The following is a 26,701-nucleotide window of genomic DNA, read 5'->3' as shown; positions in this document are numbered from 1 at the left end:
AGTGATTCAACTGGAAGTATGTTGTCAATCTCAATTAATCTCTGGCAACGACGCCAAGAACTTGATGAGGCAAAACTGATACGCTCGTATATTGGTAAGTGCACCAAATTGCTTTAAGTAATACCACGGTGAGTGGATATTGTTTCCATGACCATTAACGAATTGAATCAAGCAATGTCTAATTGAATCTCTAATTAGATCGATCAAACCTTGGGAAGAGGATTGTGAATCTTGAAATAGAAGAAAAAATAGTAAAGAAGATTGTTGATTGTGAATGAGAGATCAGAAGGTTTAGAAACTTTGGAGAAGTAATCAAGAATATAAATGTTAAAGGCTTTAGAGGTGGTTTAAGGTTTTGGTTTTGAGGCTTGTCACTGACACGTTCTACCGTACTTGTGTAAGTTGACATGAGAGATCTATAATCATATTAGTTATAGTAGGTGGTGGTTTTGGAATCACTAGTGCAAATTTCCACAAATAGCATAATTGTTAACTTGGATCTTGACTAGGTTATCCCGAAAGAGGAGAATGACAAACTTCTAATTGACACCATCCAATGAACCAATGGTGGGGTTACTTGTAAGGGATTTGACGCTTAAATGAGCGTTGAATCAAGTATAAGATTAGAGTTAGATGATAGCATACATACGTATATAATAAGCCTTTTTTTAACAGTGTTATAGAAAATCTTACATAATCTGAATAGATTTCATCTAGATTTAAGCGAGATTCAACCAATATATGATCCATACTACGCCTTATATGAAATTATGGATTAACGTGCCTCAAAAGAGGCATTATTGGATGGATCATCCATGGTCTTAGAATAACCAATGAATGATGTTGATTCTTTTTTCTTGAATAAATTATTGTAGGAATAACATCAATATTTTTTAGAGTAAAATATTATTTTAGTTCCAAGCATTTGGATCAAGTCTTAATATGGTGCTTAACATTTTAAATGTCTTATTTCAATCCTAAAAAAATTTAAATTTTTTATTTTAGTCTCAAAAATTTTAAACGTGTTTAATGTTGTTTCACAATTAAATTTGAACAAACAATTAACATATTAAAGAGCAAATAACGTTTAATTTCGGTATATAAGTAAATCAATCCACCAACGATCACCAAAATAATTGTTTTTTCTTTGATTCTAGAATAGTAATGATTAATTGATTGGATTTGAAATTTTTTTTTACAAGAAAATTGACATAAAAAAATGTTACAAGAATATTTTGATTATTTTGATTATGTTTTTTTAATACACAAAAAAATATATAACTTAACAATAACGTTATTAATGTCTACGTTAATTATTTTATGAATTGTTTGTGTCAAATTTAATGATAGAATAATATTAAATCTACTTAATTTTTTTTTAAAATATGGCATTTAAAACCTTAATAACCAAATTATAATTTATCTCAAAGATTAAAGGTTAAAATAATATTTTATTATTATTGTTTTTTCGGGTCACCAAAACGTAAATGACAGGCCACGTTGAATAGACAAACGTAATTAAGGAAAACATGCGTGGGTAATTATGTCTATTCAACCTAACACTAGCAAATGACGAAGTCAATGACACAAGTGAGACACCGCGAAACGCGCTTTCAGTATTTTTTTTTTCAACGTTGATGCACACACAAGACCCCAACCCAGCTGTGACCTGCAATCATATCAATTATGAATAATGTATTATGAAATTCCAATAAAGAAAGACACTTTAAATTAATTAATTAATTAAAATACGAGCACTATGTGTAGATTAAAGATTTATTCATTGTTAGATCCATGCTACAGTGACCCACCATAGGTATTTTACCTTTTATGTCCTAATCCTAGATCCCACTAAGCTATTGCCAAGGCAACAATCTTGCCCCTCCTTGTTTCTTTTCTTTTTTGGATGGGTTTCAGAACTCAAAAAGTGTTAAGGCTTAGCAATTAGCCCTAACAAGATTTTTAGTTTTACCTCCTCTACTGTTGTGCTTCTGGGAAGCTTCTTAGGTACACATGTTCTTCTATACGGATCACTAAGACAAAGAAAGACTAGTAAGTTTCCAAATTTAGAAATCACCCAAAGATATTATCGGAATTGGATAAGTTCTAGAAATGGAAAGTTCCAAGAACAATAGAGTGGAGAAGAGAGGGTATGACTTGGTTGAGGAGGGTGATGATCGATTAACACAGCCAAAGAAGCCTAAACTACCTGGTTTAGCAAGGTACTCTATGTTGCAATACAAATTCAAGTGTTTCAGCCTCTGCTCTTGGCTAAGTTGTTAATTAATTTAATTATTATTGGTTAAGAGCCTAAACTGTATTATCAAACTTTATTATGTTTTTTTCCTTTTATGTTTTGGGAGGGGGCTACACGATCGGATATGCACCGTCAAATACGGTGTCTAATTTCACGTTGGCTTGTAAACTCCTCCCAGAATTTTAAAGCTTTTCTATATCCACTTGTTAATAGACCCGGATTTTTCTTGTGTTGTTTATTAACAATCTAATTACATTTTTTGTGTGTGTGATTTACATTGCTATTGATGTTGACTTGTGTCTAATGGATCTTGATAACACTAAAGCAGTTCTCTGATCATTTTTTCGGGACGCTTGATTGTTGAACTCTCTAATCTAATGCAAAAGTAGCAATTTGAACTTTCGGAACAACCCTGTATGTTTGATATTTTGACAAGATAATAAATCTCATTGGTTGATTATTTCAATTTAAACATGTTAATTTTAATTCCGTATATGTTCCATAATTCATGCTTCCTCAAACTAACTCCATTGATTTACTTAAAATTTATAGTGTGATTGTGGAAGCTTTGAAGGTAGATAGTCTGCAGAGACTTTGTTCATCTCTGGAACCTCTACTCAGAAAAATTGTGAGTTATAATTTCTTCCTTTGTATTAAATCTTGCATATTTGTCAATATATATATATATATATATATAATCTGCAATTAATCACACCTACAAAAATATTTAATGTTGTGCGTTGCATACTACCCAAACCCCTCCCCACTAGACCACTCCCACTGTGCATGAATACTTGTTTAAAACAGAATTGAGTTTATAATAGTTTTCAGAACAAATTGAGGCCAACACTCTTCACTTGATTTGAAGCATTATTGGTTTTTTGTTTGATCTAAAGAATTCAATATTAAATTTATTGTTTTATTTGGACATAGCTATATATGGAAGAATCATTTAAAGGAAGTAATCAAGATCTTCAGTCCTTATGATGTTTTGTAAGGTACCGTTTTAATTCTTCTAAGTCTTATGAACTATATAGGTCAGTGAAGAAGTGGAGCGTGCTTTGGCAAAACTAGGCCCTGCTAAACTGGCTGAAAGGTGTGTTCCAGCCTCATATTCAAATTTCTAAGTCAAACTTCTCTACTCTTTGTAATACTTTTCTGCAGGTTATGATAAGCAATTCATTTTCATGAATTTTCTGTTAAGCATGAATTACTTACATTTAGCTTGCATTAGATCTTTTCCATCAAGAATTGAAGGTCCAAAGGCAAAGAATTTGCAGCTTCATTTCCGAACAAGAATGCCACCTCACTTGTTCACAGGTGGGAAGGTGGACGGAGAGCAAGGAGCAGCCATCCATGTTGTGCTGCTAGATCCCAACACGGGCAATGTGGTTCAAGTTGGACCAGAATCAGTCGCCAAGTTGAATGTTGTGGTTCTTGAGGGTGACTTTAGTGAGGAAAGTGATGATGAATGGACAAAAGAGCACTTTGAAAGCCACGAAGTGAAGGAACGTGAAGGGAAAAGGCCACTTCTCACTGGAGATTTGCAAGTTAGCCTAAAGGAAGGCGTAGGAACCTTGGGTGATCTTACTTTCACTGACAATTCTAGCTGGATTAGAAGTAGAAAATTCAGGCTTGGTGTTAAAGTAGCTCCTGGGTATTGTGAGGGAATCCGTGTTCGCGAGGGAAAGACTGAAGCCTTTGCTGTTAAAGATCATAGAGGAGAATGTGAGTTTTTCGAATGTTTTTCCTTTGTTCTTTTGCTGATGATAAAATAAATTTTGTGCCTGTCCAGCTTGGAGATATTTGATAATTAAAACTGCAATTTCAAGGCATGGATTGCAAAACTCGTAAAAGAAAACAAAAATTGACTTTTGCATCTTACTCTGAAGTTTTAAAATTAATGGATTTTCATTATATGTGGAAAAATTTGCAGGTCTGTGTGTACACCATATAGCAGATAACATGTGAAATATAATAAACGATCTGTATCTCAAACCACAGACATAAGAATATGGAAGATGTAAAATTCTATCTGTAGTTGGCATGTATCCTTTGCATTTTATTAAATCAGCAAGCAAATTATCCTACAATCTAACTTTAGAAAAACAACCTGGAGATGAAAAATGATGCAAAGATACTCTACATAATTGAACTCTTCCTTTTCTAAACTGTTTCTTCTTTGATTTGATGTATGACTACAACCTTCTGAACTTCTGATTGGTATGGTAAAGTTTTTCAGTATTTAGGCTTTGGACAAATCTTGTTTCCTTAAAATTTCTCTAAGCAAATCATTTTCTGTAACTTGCAGTGTACAAGAAACACTATCCGCCTGCTTTGCATGATGAAGTTTGGCGACTGGATCGCATAGCTAAGGACGGTGCACTTCACAAAAAATTGATTCAAGCAAAAATAGTAACTGTAGAAGATTTCCTGCGTCTTCTTGTTCGGGATCCACAGAGGTTAAGAAGCGTAAGAATTCAATGATATATGTTCTAAACATCCATATCATCTCTTAGACAGTTTTTTTCCCCTTTATTTACTCCTTCTGAAACTTCTTTCTAGAAATTTCCTTATTTGGCACCTTTTGCTACAGACACTCGGAAGTGGAATGTCGAACAGGATGTGGGAGAATACTGTGGAGCATGCCAAGACATGTGTCTTGGGTGGTAAGCTTTTCGTTTACTACACTGATGAAACCCACAGCACTGGCATTGTGTTCAACCATATATATGAGCTGAGAGGCCTCATTGCTGAGGGGCAATTCTGCACTTTGGAATCACTTACTCCAAATCAGAAGGTCAGTTTTCTGTACTAATTAAAATTTGAAAGCATTTAATTTGATCATTTATCTGACTGGTAACTAAATTCACTCAATTATATATAATTTCTATTACAGATGTCTGTGGATTCCTTGGTGAAGAAAGCATATGACAATTGGAACCAAGTTATTGAATATGATGGAAAAGTCCTAAATTCTCTTATGAATTCCAGAAAGGGATCAAGATCTGTATCTTCTATAATTAATCATAATGATGTCCCAGGGCAGCAGCCACCGACATCTGCGAAGAATAGGCTGCCATATGTACCCTCTTTACAAAATCAACCTTTGCAAATAGCGAATAACTACTCCTCAAGTTCTGATTTAGCTGATTACCAGTTTGAAAGATCCAATAATGACATGGTAGGGACATCAGTGAATAACTCTCAACTAGCATTTTCTGGCATCATGAACTACCTACCGGGCGAAAATCCTGAAGTTGAAGGTACATATTTCTCGGGAGATTGGTCTAGGCCGAGAAATTCACAAGGACTGGAAGACATTGTTGCCGAAGAACTCCGTCTTAGGAGTTCAGAGATGTTGGAGAGTGATGATATGCAGAGGTTGCTGAAGACTATTAATGCTGGAGTCAGTATGTCTACCAATTTCAGTCAGTCTAATGAAGGTTCATACACCTACAGCCTGCAGTATGAGCCTCAAATGTATCATTCGTTCGCCGAGGATCAGGGAAAGTCATCAGGGAAAGCTGTTGTTGGATGGCTTAAGCTCAAAGCAGCATTGAGATGGGGCATATTTATCAGGAAAAAAGCTGCTGAAAGGAGAGCACAGCTCACTGAGTTGAATTGAGTTAAAATATTTGAAAGTGGGATATTTTCAATTCATTTTAAGCAAGGTGCTTGGTTATGTGGTTCTTGGAATTTTACAAAAGCAACCTATTTCATTGCTTTGAAGGCTTGAGAAAAAGTGTAAAAAAATTCTGTTTCAGGGTTTCAACAGTGGGTTGAAGGTGGTAGTACCACCGCGGAATAATGTGCGAAATTCTGAAGTGCGATCCAGAACATGCTTATTACTGATGGAACAACCTTTACTTTTCACTGAGGCTAAATGTTAGGCAGCAGCATCTAATAGTATTTTGTGGATTTTTGCATTTTTATTGTGTAATTTAATTATGATTTATATTTTCATTCTTTACTTTTACTTTTATTTATCAGAAACTTGTATTCAGTGTTTTAATGTTTGTTTACATAATGTAATAAGTTGATCTGTAACGGAGAAAATTAGAGAATATTTTATTTTCAAATGATAGAAACGTAATTCAGATTTTCCTGGTGAGTAATCCAAGCTTAGGTGTATTCAACTAACTATTTTCTCATATGATTCATTGAATCTAAATATTAAAATATTTTTTCTTTGTTTACCAACAATTGTGTTAAAGAGGTGATAACTTTAGAAGTAGATTCTTAGCTAGGTTAACTTACAAAAGATTTTTTTCGCTTAACTCAACCAAAGCTTAAGCAGTATAAAAATTATGATTAGATAGTATAGTTTAAATATATATTAAACTCTTAATTTATAATTTTTGAAAAAGAATTTGGAGAGAATCTGAATCGATTCGTACAAAATTTAAATGTATAAAAGTTTGCAATTGAAACAAAAATAGTATTGAATTCTAAAATATATGATTTTTATAAAAAAATTTAATTTAATTGATTGACCACTAATATATAAATTAAATAAAATAAATTCAAAATTATAAAAAGAGAAATAATCTATCTATAATAAAAGATGAGATGAGATCATATAAAAATATAATTAATTCTTTCCTTGTATAAGTTACTTGACTATTTCTCGAAAGTTTTATATTTAATATCGATATTTTAGCAACAAATTCAATTTGATTTCTTCTTCATATAAAAAAGCTTAGGATTTGTTTAATTGTTCATAAGGTCTTAACAAGAGATTTTTATCAATAATAATTATAATAACCAAAAGAAATTATAATAATAATAAATAAATAAATAATTGAGATGGTGAGAGCTACTCTTCAATTTCTAACTTAACCCTTAAATTCATCACCTTTCCTCTAATCCTTCGAACGTCAATACACATACAAATAATATACACAAAGAAAACACAAATAATTCATAGTTACAGCAAACAGAATACATAGTAGTTAAGCATGAAATAACAAGTAGGCAATCCCAAGAAAGCAAACTAAAGCAAACAGACAAATGCATATAATGCATGCCTTTCCTACTGGTCGTAAACTCACGTATCGGTAACTTTACCAAAACCTAACACACTTGTAGCTAATCTGGATATTGTCTCTCTGACATGCCTCCACACTCTCAGGATATAGTGCTCGTCGCATTTCCTGGGACAAAGTATTCCCACACTCTTGGGATATAGTGCCCGCCACGCTCTCGGTATATAATGCCCGTCACACTCATAGGATATAGTGTCTGACACACTTTCCAGGGTAAGGTGCTCCCACACTCTTGGGATATAGCTCCCGCCATGCTCTCGGGATATAGTACTCGTCACACTCATGGGATATAGTGCCCGACACACCTTACAACGGAGAGAAAACTCAACATACTAATGATCAACAATCTCAATCAGACTTTAATATCATATTCATTCATAATCATTCACATTCATATATTCAATATCATTATGCTTCCTCAATTAGCGAACCATGGCCACAATCATTGTCTACCAGGGATATAGTGCCAGGAACACTTTCTAATCACACCCATTATATCTCATTACCACCCTTATACCCTCTCTCATGTACTCACATTTCATCAACTCATTTTACTTCTTCCTTCACCAGCAAGTCATCTCCTTCATAAGCCTAACCATACTCCGCTATTCATAATTCATCATTTAAGCTTTAAACAAGAGTAAAAAGGATTTTGAAAGTTGGAGAAATGTATTAAAAATAAAAAATTGAAGTTTGAAGAAACAAGAGGCTCGCATACGCATCACTACGCCTGCTTATGCATCATTTAAAAAGTTGCCCATTTTGCGTACGCGCCACTCAGCCCGTACGTGGAAGCTCTGGGCAGAGACTACCATCTGCGTATAGAGGGGTCCGCGTATGCAGGCTTAGCAGCAAAAGCAAAAAGCTGCTAAGTCCCAAAATTCCTGTTTTGCACAACAAACTTTGAACGCTCATAACTTTCTTATTTTAAAATATTTTCCTCCGTTCTTCGAACGGTGTAAACCTCTCGGATCTAATTTTTTTCTAACAAGTTTGGTAAAAATCGGGGGTCCGAAGGCCAAATTATACTCCGTTAAAGTTGGCCAAAAATAATAACTTTCATTAAATTATAAACCTCCACTTTCAAAAACCTACCATTTCCAAACCATTTCAAAACTAACCCATCCTCACCACAACAGCATCAAAACTCTTCCTTGTCATCAATCTCCATTTGATGATTCAAGTCAAAACAATATCCAATATACCTCATCAATAATCACATTCATAATACTCAATCCCAACCAACAACAACATCAACGATTCATTTCCTATCTTAGGGTCTCTAGCCTAAGTTTTCACAATACATTATATTTTATATACGACAAACCGAAACCATACCTTGGTCGATTTTCCGATAAACTTGGAACACTTCAAACGTTTCTGCACCACAAGCTTATCAACACAGCCCCTCACCGAGAAACCTAGCTTCCAAAATCAATCTCAAGCTCCCATATTCTCAAATTAATTCCACTTCTCAACCAATTTCCAATCTAACAACATAATTACAATTATAATTAACATATAATTCTCTAACTCAATATTTCACAAGAAAATTGAGGAAACTTACCTTGTCCACAACTCAAGTGAGTTAAACCCAACAAAATCTGCAAGCTAACTTGAACCTAAACACCAAAATTAAACAAAATTCAACATGGATACACATTGAATTTCGAAATTGGGAAGGAGAGAATATGAAACTAGGAATTGGATTCCATGTCTAATTAATGACTGGCCTTTGTAGAGCTTGACGCACTGGTCGCATGGCCGCAAACGATGCGGCGATCAGAGCTCCGGATCAAAAGTTAACTTGATTTAAAGTAAGAACAAGGGTTAGGTTTTGTGTTCATTGTTCCCTTTCTCATTTCAGCAGAATTGCCTATGAGGGGGAGAAGAGGATGCTGAGCTCTTTTTGTTTAATGAGGCTGTTGGGCCTTGAGTCTAATACGTGTCCAGTTTGTTCGGTTTGATCTGTTCGGCCTAATCTTTGGCCAAATTCTTTGAAACTAGTGTCAAAATTTCTATTTTAATTAATTCTACCTCATTAAATTATAAAATTTTATTTTCTAATTTCTTAGATTAATAATTGATTTATTTGCTAATTATTCATTAATTTCTCGAGTTTTACATCGTACCCCCCTTAACTTCTATTTTCGCCCTCGAAAATTTCGGTTACTAAAGAAAGTAGATGGAAGCACTCTCCGAATACCTCACCCTCAAAACCATCGATCTCTGTCATGTCCATTACCGCCTTCATCACCGTTTCCAGTTCAGATGTGTCATCCTTTCAGCAGTAGCTCATGTAATGGTAGCCATCTTCTCCAGAGCGGCCATAAGAATCAACTGGATAACCTCGCTCGCGTCCACGAGATGCCATTTGGGTCTTGTCCATACCGAACAATCGATATTAAGGTGATCAGTGTTAATATCTAAAGTCTAGTGCTTCGAATCTCCAAAGGTAATGCTCATGAACATTTATACTATATATGTCAAGCAGACATCTTAAATAGCATGTATACATAGCCAGAGTATACTCAGAAGCATAGTCAGTCCATTCTCCAAGCTTTACAGGAACGAACTGCTCTGATACTATAATGTAACACCCTACCACACAAAACTTTACACCTAGGATGTAAAACAGAGGTGGTGATGTGCTACAACCTCTAAAAGTAAAATTATATATATGTAATAGTTGAAAAGAATTTCTATCTAGGAGCCTTTTGAAGGAAGGTTTTAAACAAAAGTGTTAAATCGAAAAGTGTAACACTCAAGTAAAGGTTAACGTAAACGAAACAAGATACGAGTATACTAATCATTGGTATATACAAAGAGTTCTAAGGTACAGATAGCAAAGCTTTTGACCCAGCTTGCGAAGTTAAAACCGGCCAGAGCATATATACATATATATACATACCCATATCAACCCAAAAGATAAACTATAACAGCCTGTTTCTCCACGTCAACCTCTAAGAGGGACACACCAGTATATATACATATAGGAGAAATCTAGGGCAGAAGTACAAGATACAATATCAAACATAAGTCCCAAAATATATGATTCGCTTGCCCGAGTCCTGGATGCTCACAAGGGTGCCTCCCGACCTACATCTGAAAAACAATAATACAGTATGGAATGATAATCAGAGGTTCTCAGCATGGTAATAGTACCTACATCTCTAACATATAATGTCTCGAGAAAGCCGAAGGCAATTCTAGAACTCCCAACAACAGATTCAGACTTAAAACTAAAATTTAAAACCGTAAATAGGGTAGGCTATCTAAGGTTCTTAATTCTATCTCAATTTCTAACTTAACCCCTAAGTTCATCACCTTTCCTCCAACTCTTTGAAAGTCGATACACACACAAACAATGCACATAAAGAAAATACAAGTAGTTCACAGTTACAACAAATAGAATACATAGCAGTTAAGCATGAAACAACAAGTAGGCAATCCCAAGAAGGAAAACCAAAGCAATCAGAAGCATGCATATGATGCATGCCTTTCCTGCTGGCCATGAGCTCACGTGTCAGTTGCTTTGCCAAAACCTAACACACCCAATAGCTACTCGGATATTGTCTCTCTGACATGCCTCCACACTCTTGGGATATAGCGCCCGCCACGCTCTCAGGATATAGTGCCCGACACACTTTCCAAGGTAAGGTGCTCCCACACTCTTGGGATATAGCTCACGTCATGCTCTCGGGATATAGTGCCCGCCACATTCATGGGACATAGTGTCCGACACACCTTACAACAGAGAGAAAACTTAACATACTCATGATCAACAATCTCAATCAGACTTCAATATCATATTCATTCATAATCATTCACATTCATACATTCAATATCATTATGCTTCCTCAATTAGCCAACCATAGCCACAGTCACTGTCTACCAGGGATACAATGTCTGGCACACTCTCCAATCACACCCATTATATCTCATTACCACCCTTATACCCTCTCTCATATACTTACATGTCATCAACTCACTTTACTTCTTTCTTCACCAGCAAGTCATCTCCCTCAAAGGCCCTAACCATATTTTGCTACCCATAATTCATCATTTATCCTTTAAACAAGAGTAAAAATGGTTTTGAAAGTTGGAGGAATGCATTAAAAATAAAAAATAGATGTGTGAAGAAACAGGGGGCTCGCGTACGCATCACTACGCCCGCTTACGCATCATTTAAGAAGTCGCCTATTCCGCGTCCGCGCCACTCAGTGGCGTACGTGGAGGCTTTGGGCAGAGACCACCATCCACGTTTAGAGGGGGTCCGCATACGTGGGCTTAGCAGCAAAAGCAAAAAGCTTATAACTCCCAAAATGCCTATTTTGCACACCAAACTTTGAACGCGCATAACTTTCTCGTTTTAAAACATTTTTCCTCCGTTCTTTGAAGGTGTAAACCTCTCGAATCCAATTTTCTTTCTGAATAAGTTTGGTAAAAATCAAGAGTCCGGAGGCCAAGTTATACTCCATCAAAGTTGGCCGAAAAACATAACTTTCATTAAATTACAGACCTCCACTCTCAAAAAGCTACTATTTCCAAACCATTTCAAAAACTAACCTATCCTCACCACAACAGCATCAAAACTCTCCCTTGTCGTCAATCTCCATTCAATGATTCAAGTCCAATCAATATCAAATATACCCCATCATTCATCATTATCAACACAACGTCAACTTCATCACCAACATAGTACCAACAACAACATCAAATTCACTAATCAATATGCATATCAACCAATATAACACATAAGGGTACACAGGCATTATTCATAGGAATCTCAATCACAACCCCCAATTTAATAATCACATTCATAATACTCAATCCCAACCAACAACAACATCAACGATTCATTTCCTATCTTAGGGTCTCTAGTCTAAGTTTTCACAATATATTATATTTTTAGATACGAGAAACCGAAATCATACCTTAGCCGATTTTCTGATAAACCAGAAACATTTCAAGCGTTCCTGCACGACAAGCTTATCAACACAGCCCCTCACCGAGGAACCTAGCTTCCAAAATCGATCTCAAGCTCCCATATCCTCAAATTAATTCCACTTCTCAACCAATTTCCAATCTAACAACATAATTACAACTATAATTAACATAGAATTCTCTAACCCAATATTTCACAAGGAAATTGAGGAAGTTTACCTTGTCCACAGCTCAAGTGAGATAAACCCAACAAAATCCGCAAGCTAACTCGAATCTAAACACCGAAATTAAACAAGATTCAATATGGATACATATTAAATTTTGAAATTGGGAAGGAGAGAATCTGAAACTAGGAAGTGGATTCCATACATAATTAATGACTGGGCATTGTAGAGCTCGACGCGCTGGTCGCATAGTCACAAACGGTGTGGCGATCGAAACTCCCGATCAAAAGTTATCTTGATTTGAAGTAAGAACAAGGGTTATGTTTTGTGTACATTGTTTTCTTCCTCATTTCAGCGTGAATTTCTTATGAGGGGGAGAAGAGGATGATGAGCACTTTTTGTTTAATGAGGCTTGGTTGGGCCTTGGGCTCAATACGGGTCTGGTTCGTTTGGTTTGGTTCGTTTGGCTCGATTTTGGGCCAAATTATTTGAAATTAGTATCAAAATTCCTATTTTAATTAATTCTACTTCATCAAACTATAAAAAATTATTTTTTAATTTTTTAGATTAATAATTGATTTATTTGCTAATTATTCATTAATTTCTCAGGTTTTACAAAACCCTTGAAAGGTGGTAACGTCCGGATTTTAGGGGAGCTGTTGCCGAAATTTTTATAAGTATTTAAGTTAATTTAAATAATTGGGATTGATTGGTGAAATGAAATGATCTTTTAAGTCTTTTTGGGGGGGAGGGGGGAAGTCTTGAACTAAAGAAATGAGTTTTTGTTTGATTAAGTGTGTATTTAAGAATAAACAATTTTCGAGCCTTAGAGAAAAAAATTTTGAACTTGAAAAGAAGTTGAAGTTAGTTAATTTGATTGATACATTCTGTTTTGAGAAGTTTAAAGGAGTTAAAATATTTGAATTTGATTTGGTGAAAATGAAATTGATTTCGAGACTTTTTGGAAATGTATTAACTTAAAAGTGAAGCTGGAAACTATTTTGGGAAAATTTTGTAAGTTTGGTTTAAAATGAGATTGGTTGTCGCTCTCCTAAAGTCTAGAGACCTTGCCGTGGGGTTTTATTAATAAATCCTGATTTAAATTAACTAAATGATTGATTTAAGAATAAATGATTTCTTTTAGTCTTTTAAAAGAGGTTTAAACATGAAATGATTTTTAAGTTAGCTTGAAAATTTTTGGTTAAGTGAAAATTGAATTTTATAGAAGAACTAGTTTTAAGTGTTTGTTTGGGTGTCATTATTTTGATAAAAAGATTTTTTTCAATGAATTTTTTTTTTATTTTTTTGTGTGTTTGACAAATTTCTAGTAGTAAAAGTAAAAGTACTAGAAAAATAAAAAAATTTCTTTTTGAAAAGTTACAATTTACATCTTTTTTTAAGGGAAGTTGTTTTGGAGGTTTTGGAAAATGTTACAAAAAGTGGTGTTGATTTTAAAGAAAAATGATTTGAGAAAAAGGTGATTCTTGACGTGATGTGAATTAAATGGATATTGATATTGAAAGTAAATGGGTCAAAAATGATTTTGAATTAGGATAAAGATGAGTATAAATACTTTGTTTTGATTATGATTATGAATTGAGTCTGATTGTGATCAGATTCACTACGCTGGCAAGGGCTGAAGTTAATCTCGCTTGCATACTGAACTGATATGTATTTTGGCAAGGTCTGAGTGTTATCCCTTTTGCATATTGATTTGAGTTTTGCTCCGAACAAGGATGGTGGTCAATCCTGCTTGTTCGCAATTCCGAGCAGGTACAGCAGTTAGTCCCGCTTGCTTGAGATCCCAGGTAAGGACGGTGGTTAATTCTGCTTACTCTCGCGGTTCTCTCTGGTTGCAAGGTGACAGGACACTCTCTCTCTAACGGTAACATGGCACTCTCCCTCTAACGGCCAGCCGATATGCTGAGATATTAGTGCGCAACAGAGATACAATATCTGGGTTAGCTACTGGATGTGTCGGATTCTGGCAGTTTAACTGACACGTGAGCTCATGGCTAATAGGACAGGCATGTATCATGTGCATCTATGTGACATCGTTTGGGTGTGCATATTGTATTTGATTTGCTTATATGAATATTTATGTTTGATTACTAATTGCTATACTTGCTGTAATTGCTCTTGATTGTGTTTGAACTTCATTACTTGTAATTGTGATTGGTTAGTTGGATTGTGGTGGATTGAGTGCTGATTGATTATACTTGGGGCGAAGACCGTGATTGATTTATGTTTAAGGTTTAGTAAAGTATGAAAAATCAAGCTGGTTTAGCATAGACTTAATAAACCTATACTTGAAACAGGTTGGTTGTTCATACAGTTTACGTAACTTTTAAAATTTTCATAATTGAAATATAAATTTGGATTTTCAAATAATAAACCGTTAGTTTTAAAAAAGATTCATAAGACTAGTGATGATCACTGCGGTTGAAAATAGTTTTCTTTTATATATCTTCTTGTGACAATTTTAAAACTCTTATTGTGAGACCATGCGGTTAGATTCTCACCCCTTACAGACTTTTTTTTCCAGGACGGACAAGGTAGCTTATGAAGAGATATTTGTGCTTTTACTTATGCGATATTGTTGTATTAGTTTAGTTATTATTTTTCCTTGCTATGTATATTATGTTTTTGTAAAGAGTGATAGGAGTCGTGATTATAATGACATGTCATGTTTATAAGTTATATGTATAAAGAACTATTATTATTATTATATATATGAAGTGATGTGATTGGTTTTGTATGTGTGTACGTACGTTTTCAAGAAAAAGTATTTTCGGTTTTCACAGAAAAGTTTATACGGTTTCGAGTTAAAGGCTCCCATTTTGTTATAAAGTATATAGAAGTCATCATAATATCCTTGCTATCAAAGTGGCACAGACATAAGTGTGTCATTCTAATAGTAAGGGTGTTACACTATCCACCTTTGTCTTTATTATTTTATTTTACTTATTACTTTATTAAATATCTCCCTCCCCCTCCTCCTATTTAAGGGATTCCTTGGTTCAGACCGAAAAAGTAATGTCATTCGATCATTATCAAACTGACAGCAATATTTTTCTGTCCATGAAGTTCCCACCATCTTTTACTTCTAATAGGTAATGAGCTAGATCATAATCATTCTCAACGAGTCTATAAGAAGTGATCCTGTTATTTTCATCAGCTCCAAATACATACCAAAGATTTGAGCAACCGATCTAGTAGAACAACTCAAAAAATAAAGAAGTATCGTTAATTCCTTCATATCCGTTCCAAGTTTGAAGTGCCATTTGTACAATCGTCTTCATTACAAGATTTTTTTTTCATAAAAATAGATATAGAATCTTTAGAACAATTACTTAAAAGTACATTTTTTAAAATAACCCTTCCTATCTAATAGAAAAGGATCCCATAATTCTGAACCAATCTTAACTAAGATCACAAATATAGAGGGGTGCTCATGGATCGGATCGGATCCACGTATTTGTGGTGTTTATCCGAATTCGATCCGAAAATTGTGGATATTGATCCAATCTACAAGATTATCGGATCTGATTTGATCCGCACATTAATAGGATTGGATTGTGGATTTCAAGTAGGTATCTGTATATTCAATTCGCATACCCACAGATCCGCAAAAAATAAATAAATAAATAAGTAAATATACTTTTTATGCTTTATTTCAACTAATAATTATTGTATATGTTGTATTATTTTAATTTTTTATTTAAGAAAAATATGTTTAATAATATTTTAAGAGTAAACATGTTTAAAACAGTGAAAAAAGGGATTTTATTGATATTTTTTAATAAAAATAAATATTTTAAAATATTTTTATATCTTACAGATATATCTGAAATCTGATCTAACCTGATGCGCAATGTGTGGATCAGATTTAAGCTTGAAAAACACGGATATTGGATCTGATCCGATTATTAGTGCAGATCGAATCGAGATTTTGGTCATATCCAATTCGATCCGCATTTATCCCAATATAGAACCTCGTTGGTAAGTGCTACAAAATCTTATACATTGAAAGCCATGGTTCTGGTTATACATCCGAGTCTATTAGTATATAACATTTTTTTTTCCACGTAAAATCCCTTAATATATGAAATAGTAAAAAAATGTTTTTATTGTTGTGGAATAAAAAACTTTCGTATCTTAATGCATATATTTTATTCATTTAGAGCTAGTAGAGTGGGATTCATTTTTTAGAAAATATGAGTCAAAACAACAAAAAAAATATTTTTAGAGCAATATCTTTTACAATCTCAAAAGTGATAATTCACTAATAGACCGAAGGATAAACAATTTGACTCATTAACATCCAGATTATAAATGCCTAAAATTCATATTATACAAGGTGACATTGCTTTGCTAATTTGAATTGAAGGGGATATAAATCAGTTTATTTCCAGCACCATAGCATCATATCCATAGTTAGCGTATTCATCATAAAGTTTGGAGAGAATCAGTCGGTGCTTAATAACATATTTTTGTATAAAGTATGTGCAAACATAATTCCATTAAACTTCTCTGCTCAATAAACATTTTTACTTAGTGGGAGGGGCACAAGTAAACAACTAACAAGGAACACATTCATATTACAATTCCTCAATCTAAGAAAGCAGCAGAAATCTTTCAATGTGGGTAGTAAACTACAAGAGGGAACGAATCAGATGCCTAACAATTATGTCCATAGAGAAACAAGTTACCTAAGAAAGAGGAGAATATTAATCATATAGAAACTACACAACGAAACTGTCTCCACGGACAGTAAACTAGTAAAGTGTCTCACGATTTTAATGCTCCTCGGGGATTCTTGCTGAATCAGAAGAAATCAGATACATGATCCTACGGGGTAAGCCTCAAATCCCATTTCTCCATCTATAAATGTCGGTTCATTTTGTTCCTGCATCAGAAACTATCTTTCATGTAACCATCATGCTAAATTACCTTTTATTATTAAGGGGAAAAAATGCTGTGTACTCATTCTACCTTGTACATTAAGTTCGTACAAACCACTCTACTGTGTATATGGGGATTAATCATATAAAAGACAAAAGTAAAAGCAAATAATCCATATCAAACTATGACCAAATTATAAGATAATCATAACCGAAGAATCAGCGTCTATATTTGGTAACATTCCATGTGATGGCTTCAATTCTTATCAGGTACTGTTTACTGACTTGACATTATTTGCAATTTTGCATGCAAAACTTATGAGATTTGAATCATTAATTTATTTCAACACAAACATCAGGAACCTTCATAAAGAAAAGTAGTTGCACATTTTGAATTTCTTCGTTTCAGATACAAACTAGGGAAGATGAGAAGTGTTCCAAAATGCTCAAATCTCATACCTTTTGCCAGTAAAATACCATGGTGAATGTGATGTGGCCATTACATTCACATTCTATTTCAAATGAAACAGTCATATGTTAATAAAAAATACAAAGAAACGACAACACCAAAATATAACAGCAAATTGCACTTATATAACTTTATCATGTTATATCAACGCTTAGGAAATCATGGTAAGTTAAAAATATTTAGAACTTGAGTTTCATACAGAAAAAATTTTAATAACAAAAAAAGGTTGATGATTTTCACCAAAATAAAAGAAAAACAGGTTCAGGAAAGCCAAAGCTACACAAACCACATATACATGTTGATAGAATGTAACAATCAATACTACGGTGAATAAACATTTAAAGCAACTAAAAGAAATTTATGTAACAACTGCAATTCAAAGTAATGTATCATGGATTATTTCTTGATAATATTAAAATCCCAAAAGCATTAAAGGGGGGCCGGGGGGGGGGGGGTTAAACAGTTTTTTTTTTCTTTTTTCAAGAATGGGAACGATGTGTGCTATCTAATCATACCCTTTTGACCATTGGGACCATTATGTCATCCAAGGTGCCAAAATTATTCTGAATAAATCCATCTTGGGACTTCATTAGCTCTAAGATGTAGGCATCATTTGACTTCAATCTTGTGTCAACATTAGTGCACTGGATGATTGATGGGGGAGCTCCACTCAGTTGGCCAACAAATGAGGCATCAACACTGTTGCTGCAGGTTGCATTTGTTTGGTTTAAATTATGCCCCAAAGAACTTGTTACTCGACTTGAAGAAACATGAGAGTTTACAGAGTTGAAGGGACGGCTCATGTTTTGGCTGTATTCAAGTTTATGTTCTTCCCACCTTTGTGATGGTGTTGTATAACTCGAAGGCTGTACAATATTTTCAATTAAGCCTTCTTGGCGCTGCAGCTCATTTCTTGTATCCTCCAAAGGAACAGAAATCGCGACTCTGGATGAATAATCAACAGGACTGTTACCAATACGAGTACTTGTGTTGGCAACATTTATGCCAGTGGGAGGGAGTGGATCATTATTGAACGGCTCACACAATGGCAAGGGATTGGCAGGAAGTTTAGACAACTGTTCTGCATTCTGCCAGTTTTTGTTACACCGATTATAATCCAACATATTAGAAGGCCCACAAATTCCAGCATCAAAGGAATCCGTGCCTAAAGAAGCCGGTCTAACAGGAGGCTGATTTCTAAATGCTCCTGAATTATGTGTTTGTGGTGAGTTACAGGCGGCTGAAGGTAGAGCATTGCTTGCTGTACCAACTGTAAGCCTACGGTCACGGAAGCCAGAGGCAGCAGTAAATCCACTACAACTAACTTGATTTACTTGTGTTATACCTGTTGTACAGTTGTTTTGCTTAGACTGATTAAGCTCAATTGATGTTGGAATTCCTTGCAATAAACTTGAGGTTTGATTTGCCGGAAATATTGATGCCTGAATGTTACCCAGAGGGCTCAAGGTGCTGTTCAGGTCTTGAGGCTGAACAGGAGGCTGAATTAGAGTGGAAGAACTAATGCCTCTCATGCTCAAGCTAGCTGGGGAATTCAGCCTGCCAAAAATACCACTCGAGGCATATGGTTGCAATGCAGGGTTTGGAATCTTTCCTGAACCAGAAGAGGTGCAAAACTCTGCATATGCATCTATTGAACCGATCCTCAGGTATGATTCAGTATTACCCAATGCAGCAACCATGCTAGCTTGCTGGGTTGCCTTTTTCAGGTAGAGCCTATATTTCTGCAAATAAAAAAAAATGACAGGGAGTTTATGTACAATCATCACAACATCACAAATAATATTTTCTCCTGGAAAACTAAGAACTATTTCCAAGAAATTTAACAAACTAGTGGAAGTGCAGTGTTGCTAATCCATAATAGACAAATAATAATCGAAAAACCTCAAATGTTGATCCAGAAAACAACTCATGAGCAGTAGTGGAACTTGAATATGTGTATTTCAAGTTTAAAAAGGCTAATTAGTTTCAAGCCATTCTTTTGCATAGAAAAGATCCTGTTTATTAAGATACTAAATAATTAAAAGATATATCTACAATCTTATACTTGGCAGATTATTCAATTAGATTAGATGTTAAGCATTTATAAACTTATGTTGAAATAGACTCTCCCAGAGTTGTTAATTCCTTATGCAAACTTTCATTTTGTTAACTACAACTTTAATTAAATAATCATAAGATCTAAACTATTTTCATTTAACTAGTTGTTGACAACTATATAGCACAACTATTAACTACAAAACAAGAATTTTTACCTGCAGATGGCTTGCCACATTTTCCCTAGTAAGTCCTTCAACATTCATCAGATCAAGTATTTTCTTAGGGACAGCCTCTGTAACAACAGAAAGAAACCTTGGATTAGGAATCAAGAAAACCATATTGTGCAAATTGAATTGTTCTGAATTCAAAGAAAATGGGGAGTTATATTTGTAAGAAACTCACTATCAAGGCCAAGTTGATTAACTGCTGCAACAAATTTTCTATGAAGCTCGACAGACCAAACAACACGAGGCTTTTTTTGTGATGAAGGGTCATCATTATCCTCTCCATTGTCTTCACCATCATCTTCCTCTTCTTCAGTCTGGTCCTTTCGTTTTTTGCCAAGATTTTTATTCTGGTCACTGCCGTCTTCTGATATGATACTTTGATTACCTTCCCCAGCAGCATTGGGACCCCTTTTGTCATTTGAACCCTTATTCTGATCCCTGGGATCAAAGTTCTTCCTTCGGACAACATGTTGCCAAATGTTCTTCAGCTCTTCAATCCGAACAGGTTTCAGCAAATAGTCAACTGCACCATGTGTAACACCCTTCATCACCAGCTTTGTGTCACTGTGTCCAGACAACACTACAAAAAACAAGGGGGAAAAATGTTCAAATCAACCAACTGATTGAATCCATCAATCTCAGGACACTGTTCTAACATTAGAGATCCCACAGCGAGCATGACTCTCCAAATACTGGTCACCATCACACCAATAACTCAAACTCGAGACCAATGGCAATAATTATGGGGGAAACGGACAAATTCTTTTCTCAAGCTAATCCTCAGTTTTGGGAGGAACTTAAAGGAAAACAAACTAAACAAGAAACGTGTCATTGCAACAATCTTGATCCATTATTAACTAACAACTGCAAATTAAGCAGATGCAAAATTCTAGTCAATACAAAACGGTGAATGTGCTTACTGATCACAGGTAAGTCCATTTCAAGCCCCACCAACTCAAGGAGCTTAAATCCATCCATGTCAGGCATATTCACATCGCTAATGACGAGGTCAAACTTGTTCCTGTTTTCCCTCAACATTCTCAGCGCCTCAATTGCTTGATTAGTTGTAGTAACTACAACAACAACAACCACAAAAATAAGATATGAGGTTCTTAAAAGCCAAATGACTCCTAAACCATCAAACTAGATCAACGACAAGGTACATTAATACTTCTAAGATAATGTAACAACCCAATAAAATCATAAAAACAATTCAAATATAGATTAAAGTCTTCAACTTAGGGAAAATTGAGAACAAGTACACCTTGCAAGGAAACAAAAAATCTTGAATTGCAAGATGAAGACACAAAACTTAAACATATTATTTATGCCCACAGACAAAAAAGCTACTAAAATACAAACTTAACCGCGAATTTAACGAGTTAATCACAAAATTATATATAGATATAAAAAGAAGAAGCAGAAGAAATTGTTTTGAGTACAATAATTGAAGTTTTGGCTGAATCAGAAGAGAACAAAAGTAAGGAACCTTGGTATTGGCATTTGCGAAGGAGATTCTCCAAGACTTTGAGGCAAGTTGGGTCATCATCCACAGCGAGAACACGCATACCCACGGGGAACCGGTCAATTTGGTCCTCCACGGTCATCTTTAACCAGCGCTGTAGAAAGAGAAGAAGAACAAAAAACCAGGGGTACTGTAACTGTAACTGTAACTGTTGGCAGAGATCACGGTCCAAAGGGCCCAAAAAGGTTCAATCTTGAAAGCGAGTAACCACCATAGGAAACAACAAACGAAAAAGGGGCGAGAGAGAGAGAGAGAGAGCGAACGTGGAACTGAAAGATGGTAACGAAAACCTGTACAAATGGACAGCGATGGATTGAAGACAAAAAAAAAAAAACAAAAAAAAAATCATTTTAGTCTTTTATAAAAAGTGTTTTCTTTTCCCTCTCTCCTAGTCCTTCACCTGTTTTTTCTGAGTAATCCTCGTATGAGTTATTAAAATTTTTAAGTTTAAGATTTTAGTTTGAGATTTTAATCAATATTTATGGCATTTGATGACTAGAGATTTGGGAGTATATACATCTGATTTTAGCTTATTTAGAGGGATATGATTTTTATTTAGTGATGTGTAATTTTAAAATTTTGACTTTTGAGTAATTTTTTATAGGTAGTAAAATTTATTTTTTTTTATGCCCTCCAAAACTCTAAGTGCATATTTTTGTTTATTAGGGTTTTCGAGCATGTCTTTTTCAAACGTTACAGTTATAGTTATTAAAACCGAATCGACAATTATTTCGGTTAAAGAATTGAGTTATTAAATTACTGGTTCAACCGTTGACTTACTAATTGAATCGTTGAGTTATTTATTTGACAAAATAGCTTAATTTTAAACCAAAGCGTCCAACAAAGACAAACAAGTTCAGCTACCAACAAAGGAGGTCTATTCCAAATTGTAATTTTCGAATGACCCTTCACTAATAATAGGATGATGGACAAAAGAGAAAGCGAGTTGGAATGCAGGCTAGCATCTATAGATAATAGGAAAAGCAAACAGGGTTGGTGGATAAGCACTCAATGATGCAGGTAAAGAGAGGCATGGTACATGGATTCCCACACTCCGTACAACTGAACCAACAAGTACACTGAGCCGTCCAAGTAATACTGAGGTGAGTCAGGATCGATCCGACGAGAATTGTCGGCTTGGATCAAACAGTGGTTATTTTTTAAATCTTAGTTAGGCGGATAAAGAAGTTGTTTAGTTGTTTGCATAAAAGTAAAATAAAGATAACGTTACTCAGTGGGTTGTGAATCTAATGATAAGAAGATGGTTAAGGCTTCAAAGATGCTTTGTACTTCTTGATTAATACTTTCTTACTCTCTGCTCCAACTGTGAATGATTTCTTCTATAGCAGGCTGTATGTGATCAACACCGGTTTGAGCGGCCGCCAATCTTCCCCTAGGCTGAACATCAGGTTTAGTGCGCATCTAGTCTGAATGAGGGTGAAGCTCCTGCAGTTTATTCCCTTGGTGATTCTACTCAAAACGCCACAGACAAGGTCGAATCTTCCGGATCAGAGAATGCTGCGCCTTGGTTCTAGTCTTTACCACAAAGACTCTAATCTCCCTATACCTCGGCTGAACTGATGTCTCGAAAAGTCCCCAACGAAGTCGTGGATTAGCTGTCTAAGAGATGTATAATCAAGCTAGTGGTTCATTGATATCCGATGAAAGACACTTGCTGAACCCATGTAGAATAGAGATAACTTTTGACGGTTCAACTCATTCATAAGGTTGAAGAACGAAGATACATCTTAGGAGAGAATCAAACACGAATTGAAATAGAACAATGATACTTTTATTAATCCATAAAACTCAGGAGAGTGCCTAACCTTAACCTAGGAGGTTTAGTGGCTTATACTGTACATAGAACAATGTAAAAATGTGTAAAGTGGTGGAAGATCCTAAACAAGGGTGATATTCTCCTATATATACTAACCTAATGACTAAGGATTACAGAAGTATGATAGGCTTAGCCTTGTAGTGTGAAAATCCACTTTCGGGGCCCACTTGGTGAGTGTTTGGGCTGAGCTTGAGTGTCTTCCACGTGCTAGGACGCCCTAGGGGCGTTGAACGTTGGCTAGGGGGCCCCCTTTTGGGCGTTGAACGCTGGCCACCTCTCTGTGGGCATTGGATGCCAGGACTGGGGTAGATGGCTGGCATTGAACGCCAGTTTTGGGCCTTAAATTCTGAAGCAAAGTATGGACTATTATATATTTCTGAAAAGGCCTGAATGTTAGCTTTCCATAGCTCTTGAGAGCGCGTCTTTTGAGCTTGTGTAGCTCTAGAAATGATCCTTTGAGTGCACGGAGGTCAGATCCTGACAGCATTTGCGGTGCTTTTTCTGTCTCTGAATCAGACTTTTGCTCTAGCTCCTCAATTTCACCAGAAAATACCTGAAATTGCATAAAAATACACAAACTCATATTAAAATACAAAAATATGAATTTTACACTAAAAGCTATGAAAACATAATAAAATTTAAATAAAACATGCTAAAAACTATATGAAAATGATGTCAAAAAGTGTATAAAATATCCACTCATCACAACACCAAACTTAAATTATTGCTTGTCCTCAAGCAACTTAAAACAAGGTAGGATAAAAAGAAGAGTAAGATACAATAAATCTTAGAGTTTTCAATGAAGCTCGGTTTCAATTAGATGAGCGGGACTTAGTAGCTTTTTGCTTTTGAATAGTTTTGGCATCTCACTATCCATTGAAACTCAAAAGTGTTAGCCTCTTTAGGAACTTAGAATTCAGATGATATTATTGACTCTCCTAGTTTAGTTCTTTTTTATTCTTGAACACAGCTTTTAGAGTTTTGGCTATGGCCCTAAGCACTTTATTTTCCAGTATTACCACCAGATACATAAATGCCACAGACACTTAACTGGGTGAACCCTTTCGGATTGTGATTCAACTTTGCTAAAATCCCCAGATAGAGTAGTCCAAAGTTCTTAAACACACTCTTTTTTTTTTGCTTTGGATCACGACTTTAACTGCTCAGTCTCAAGCTTTTTTACTTGACACCTTCACACCACAAGCATATAGTTAGGGACAGCTTAGTTGAGCCGTTTAGGCCAAGATTTTTGTTTCTTTTAGGCCCTCCTAACCATTGATGCTCAAAGCCTTGGATCCTTTTACCCTTGCCTTTTGGTTTAAAGGGTTATTATTGGCTTTTTTTGCTCTTGCCTTTTAGTTTAAAGAGCTATTGACTTTTTCTGCATTTTATTTCTTCTTCTTTTTTTTTTTCGCATGCAATTTTTTTCTTTTTATTGCATCTTGCTTTTTGCTGCTTTTTCTTGCTTCAAGAATCAATTTCTTTTGATTTTTCAGATCACCAATAATACTTCTCCTTTTTCATCATTCTTTGAAGAGCCAACATTCTTAATTCCAATTTTAAATATGCACTGTTCATTCATACATTTAGAAAATAAAAGCAATGCCACCACTTCAAGATAATTGAACTATTCTTAAGGTAAAACTTGAAATTCATGCATCTTAATTTTCTTTTTCAAATAAAATTTTCTTTTAAGAAAGGTGAGAGATATATGGAACATTTTATAACTTTAAGACATAGATAGAAAAGATCATGCAATAAGAACAAGAGAACAGACAATAAAACATAATGAAAAACAGAAAAATAACATAAAAGAAGGGGGTGATGGAACAGGACCACTTTAATGACGGCGATTACCACTTCCTTTAGAGAATCCAATAGAGCGCTTGATGTCTTCAATGTCACACCCTTATCTCTATTGTTGTTTTCTTATAGCTCTTTGATCTTTTCTAATTTCATTGAGGATGGTGGAATGCTCTTGATGCTCCATCCTCATCTGATTCATGTTAGAGCTTAATTCTCCAACAAAAGTATGCCATTGATCCCAATAGCTTAAGGAGAAAAATATATCCCTTGAGGCATCTCAGGTATCTCATGTTGAGGCGGCTCTACATGCTCATGTCGTGGTTCATGTGCCGGCTCTCTAGTATGCTCCATCCTTCTTTTAGTGATGGACTTGTCCTCCTCAATTAGAATGTCACTCTCGATGTCAATCCCAACTGAATCCTATAGGTGACAGATAAGATGAGGGAAAGCTAACCTTGCTTGGGTGGAGGGCTTGTCCGCCACTTTGTACAAATCTTGAGGTATCACCTTATGTACTTCCACCTCCTCTCCGAGCATGATACAATGGATCATGATGGCTCGATCTACGGTCACTTCGGACCGGTTGCTAGTGGGGTTGATAGAGTGTTGGATAAATTCCAACCATCCTCTAGCTATGGGCTTGAGGTCAGGCCTTCTTAGTTGGATAGGCTTGCCTTGGGAATCCCTTTTCCACTCTGCTCCTTCCACACAGATGTCTGAGAGCACTTGATCCAGCCTTTGATCAAAATTGACTCTTTTTGTGTAAGGATGTGGGTCTCCTTGCATCAAAGGCAAGTTGAACGCTAACCTCACACTTTTTGGACTAAAGTCCAAAATTCTCCCTCGGACCATGGTGCTCCAATTCTTAGGATGAGGGTTCACACTAATGTCATAATTTTTCGTGACCCATGCATTAGGATAGAACTCTTGCACCATTAAGATTCCAACCTCTTGGATGGGATTGGTTAGGACTTCCCAACCTCTTCTCCGGATTTCATGTCGGATCTCTGGATACTCATTCTTCTTAAGCTTAAAAGGGACCTCAGGGATCACTTTTTTCTTTGCCACCACTTCATAGAAGTGGTCTTGGTGGGTTTTGGTGATGAATCTCTCTATCTCCCAAGATGCGGAGGTGGCGGCTACGGCCTTTCCTTTCCTCTTTCTAGAGGGTTTTCTGACCTTAGGTACCATAAGGGGGAATGGAAATAAAAAAAATAAGGCTTTTCCAACAACAAACTTAAACTTTGTTCGTCCCCGAGCAAAAATAAACAAAAGAGAAGAATGGAGTAGAAGAAAAAAAATAGATGGAGATGGAGTGAGAAGAGCAATTCGGCCAAGTGAGGGCTAAAGGTGTATGAGTAGTGTGTGGGATAAGTGGAATGAAGGGGTTATTCATAGGGAGGGTATGGTTAGGGTTTCAAATGAATGGGGGGGAATATGGGTGGGAAAATTTGAATTT

General features: G+C 35.4%; 2 protein-coding genes across 3 annotated transcripts; one reads left to right on the top strand and one right to left on the bottom strand.

Annotated features, from left to right (window-relative positions):
- The first annotated feature begins 1,554 nt into the window (after positions 1-1,554).
- Positions 1,555-6,362, top strand: LOC112790150 (calmodulin-binding protein 60 E). Its single transcript, XM_025832410.3, has 7 exons — positions 1,555-2,222; positions 2,810-2,885; positions 3,295-3,353; positions 3,492-3,985; positions 4,569-4,729; positions 4,854-5,057; positions 5,157-6,362. The coding sequence occupies exons 1-7, from the start codon at positions 2,113-2,115 to the stop codon at positions 5,883-5,885; spliced, it is 1,833 nt and encodes a 610-aa protein (XP_025688195.1). The 5' UTR covers positions 1,555-2,112; the 3' UTR covers positions 5,886-6,362.
- A 10,544-nt stretch (positions 6,363-16,906) lies between these two features.
- On the bottom strand, positions 16,907-22,016 carry LOC112790149 (two-component response regulator ARR12). Of its 2 annotated transcripts, none has more exons than XM_025832406.3 (6): positions 21,564-22,016; positions 20,995-21,147; positions 20,250-20,654; positions 20,063-20,139; positions 18,305-19,531; positions 16,907-17,325 (listed from the first exon to the last, which is right to left on the bottom strand). In XM_025832406.3, the coding sequence occupies exons 1-6, from the start codon at positions 21,679-21,681 to the stop codon at positions 17,254-17,256; spliced, it is 2,052 nt and encodes a 683-aa protein (XP_025688191.1). In that variant the 5' UTR covers positions 21,682-22,016; the 3' UTR covers positions 16,907-17,253. The 2 variants fall into 2 exon arrangements, with proteins under 2 accessions (XP_025688191.1, XP_025688190.1); XM_025832405.3 differs by having other exon boundaries at positions 16,907-17,337; positions 21,564-22,011.
- Between the last annotated feature and the right edge of the window lie 4,685 nt (positions 22,017-26,701).

Source organism: Arachis hypogaea, chromosome 3 (genome assembly GCF_003086295.3).
Source record: "Arachis hypogaea cultivar Tifrunner chromosome 3, arahy.Tifrunner.gnm2.J5K5, whole genome shotgun sequence".
Taxonomy (NCBI): Eukaryota; Viridiplantae; Streptophyta; class Magnoliopsida; order Fabales; family Fabaceae; genus Arachis; species Arachis hypogaea.
Note: the sequence above shows the minus strand (reverse complement) of the source record. Positions and strands in the feature narration are given on the sequence as shown.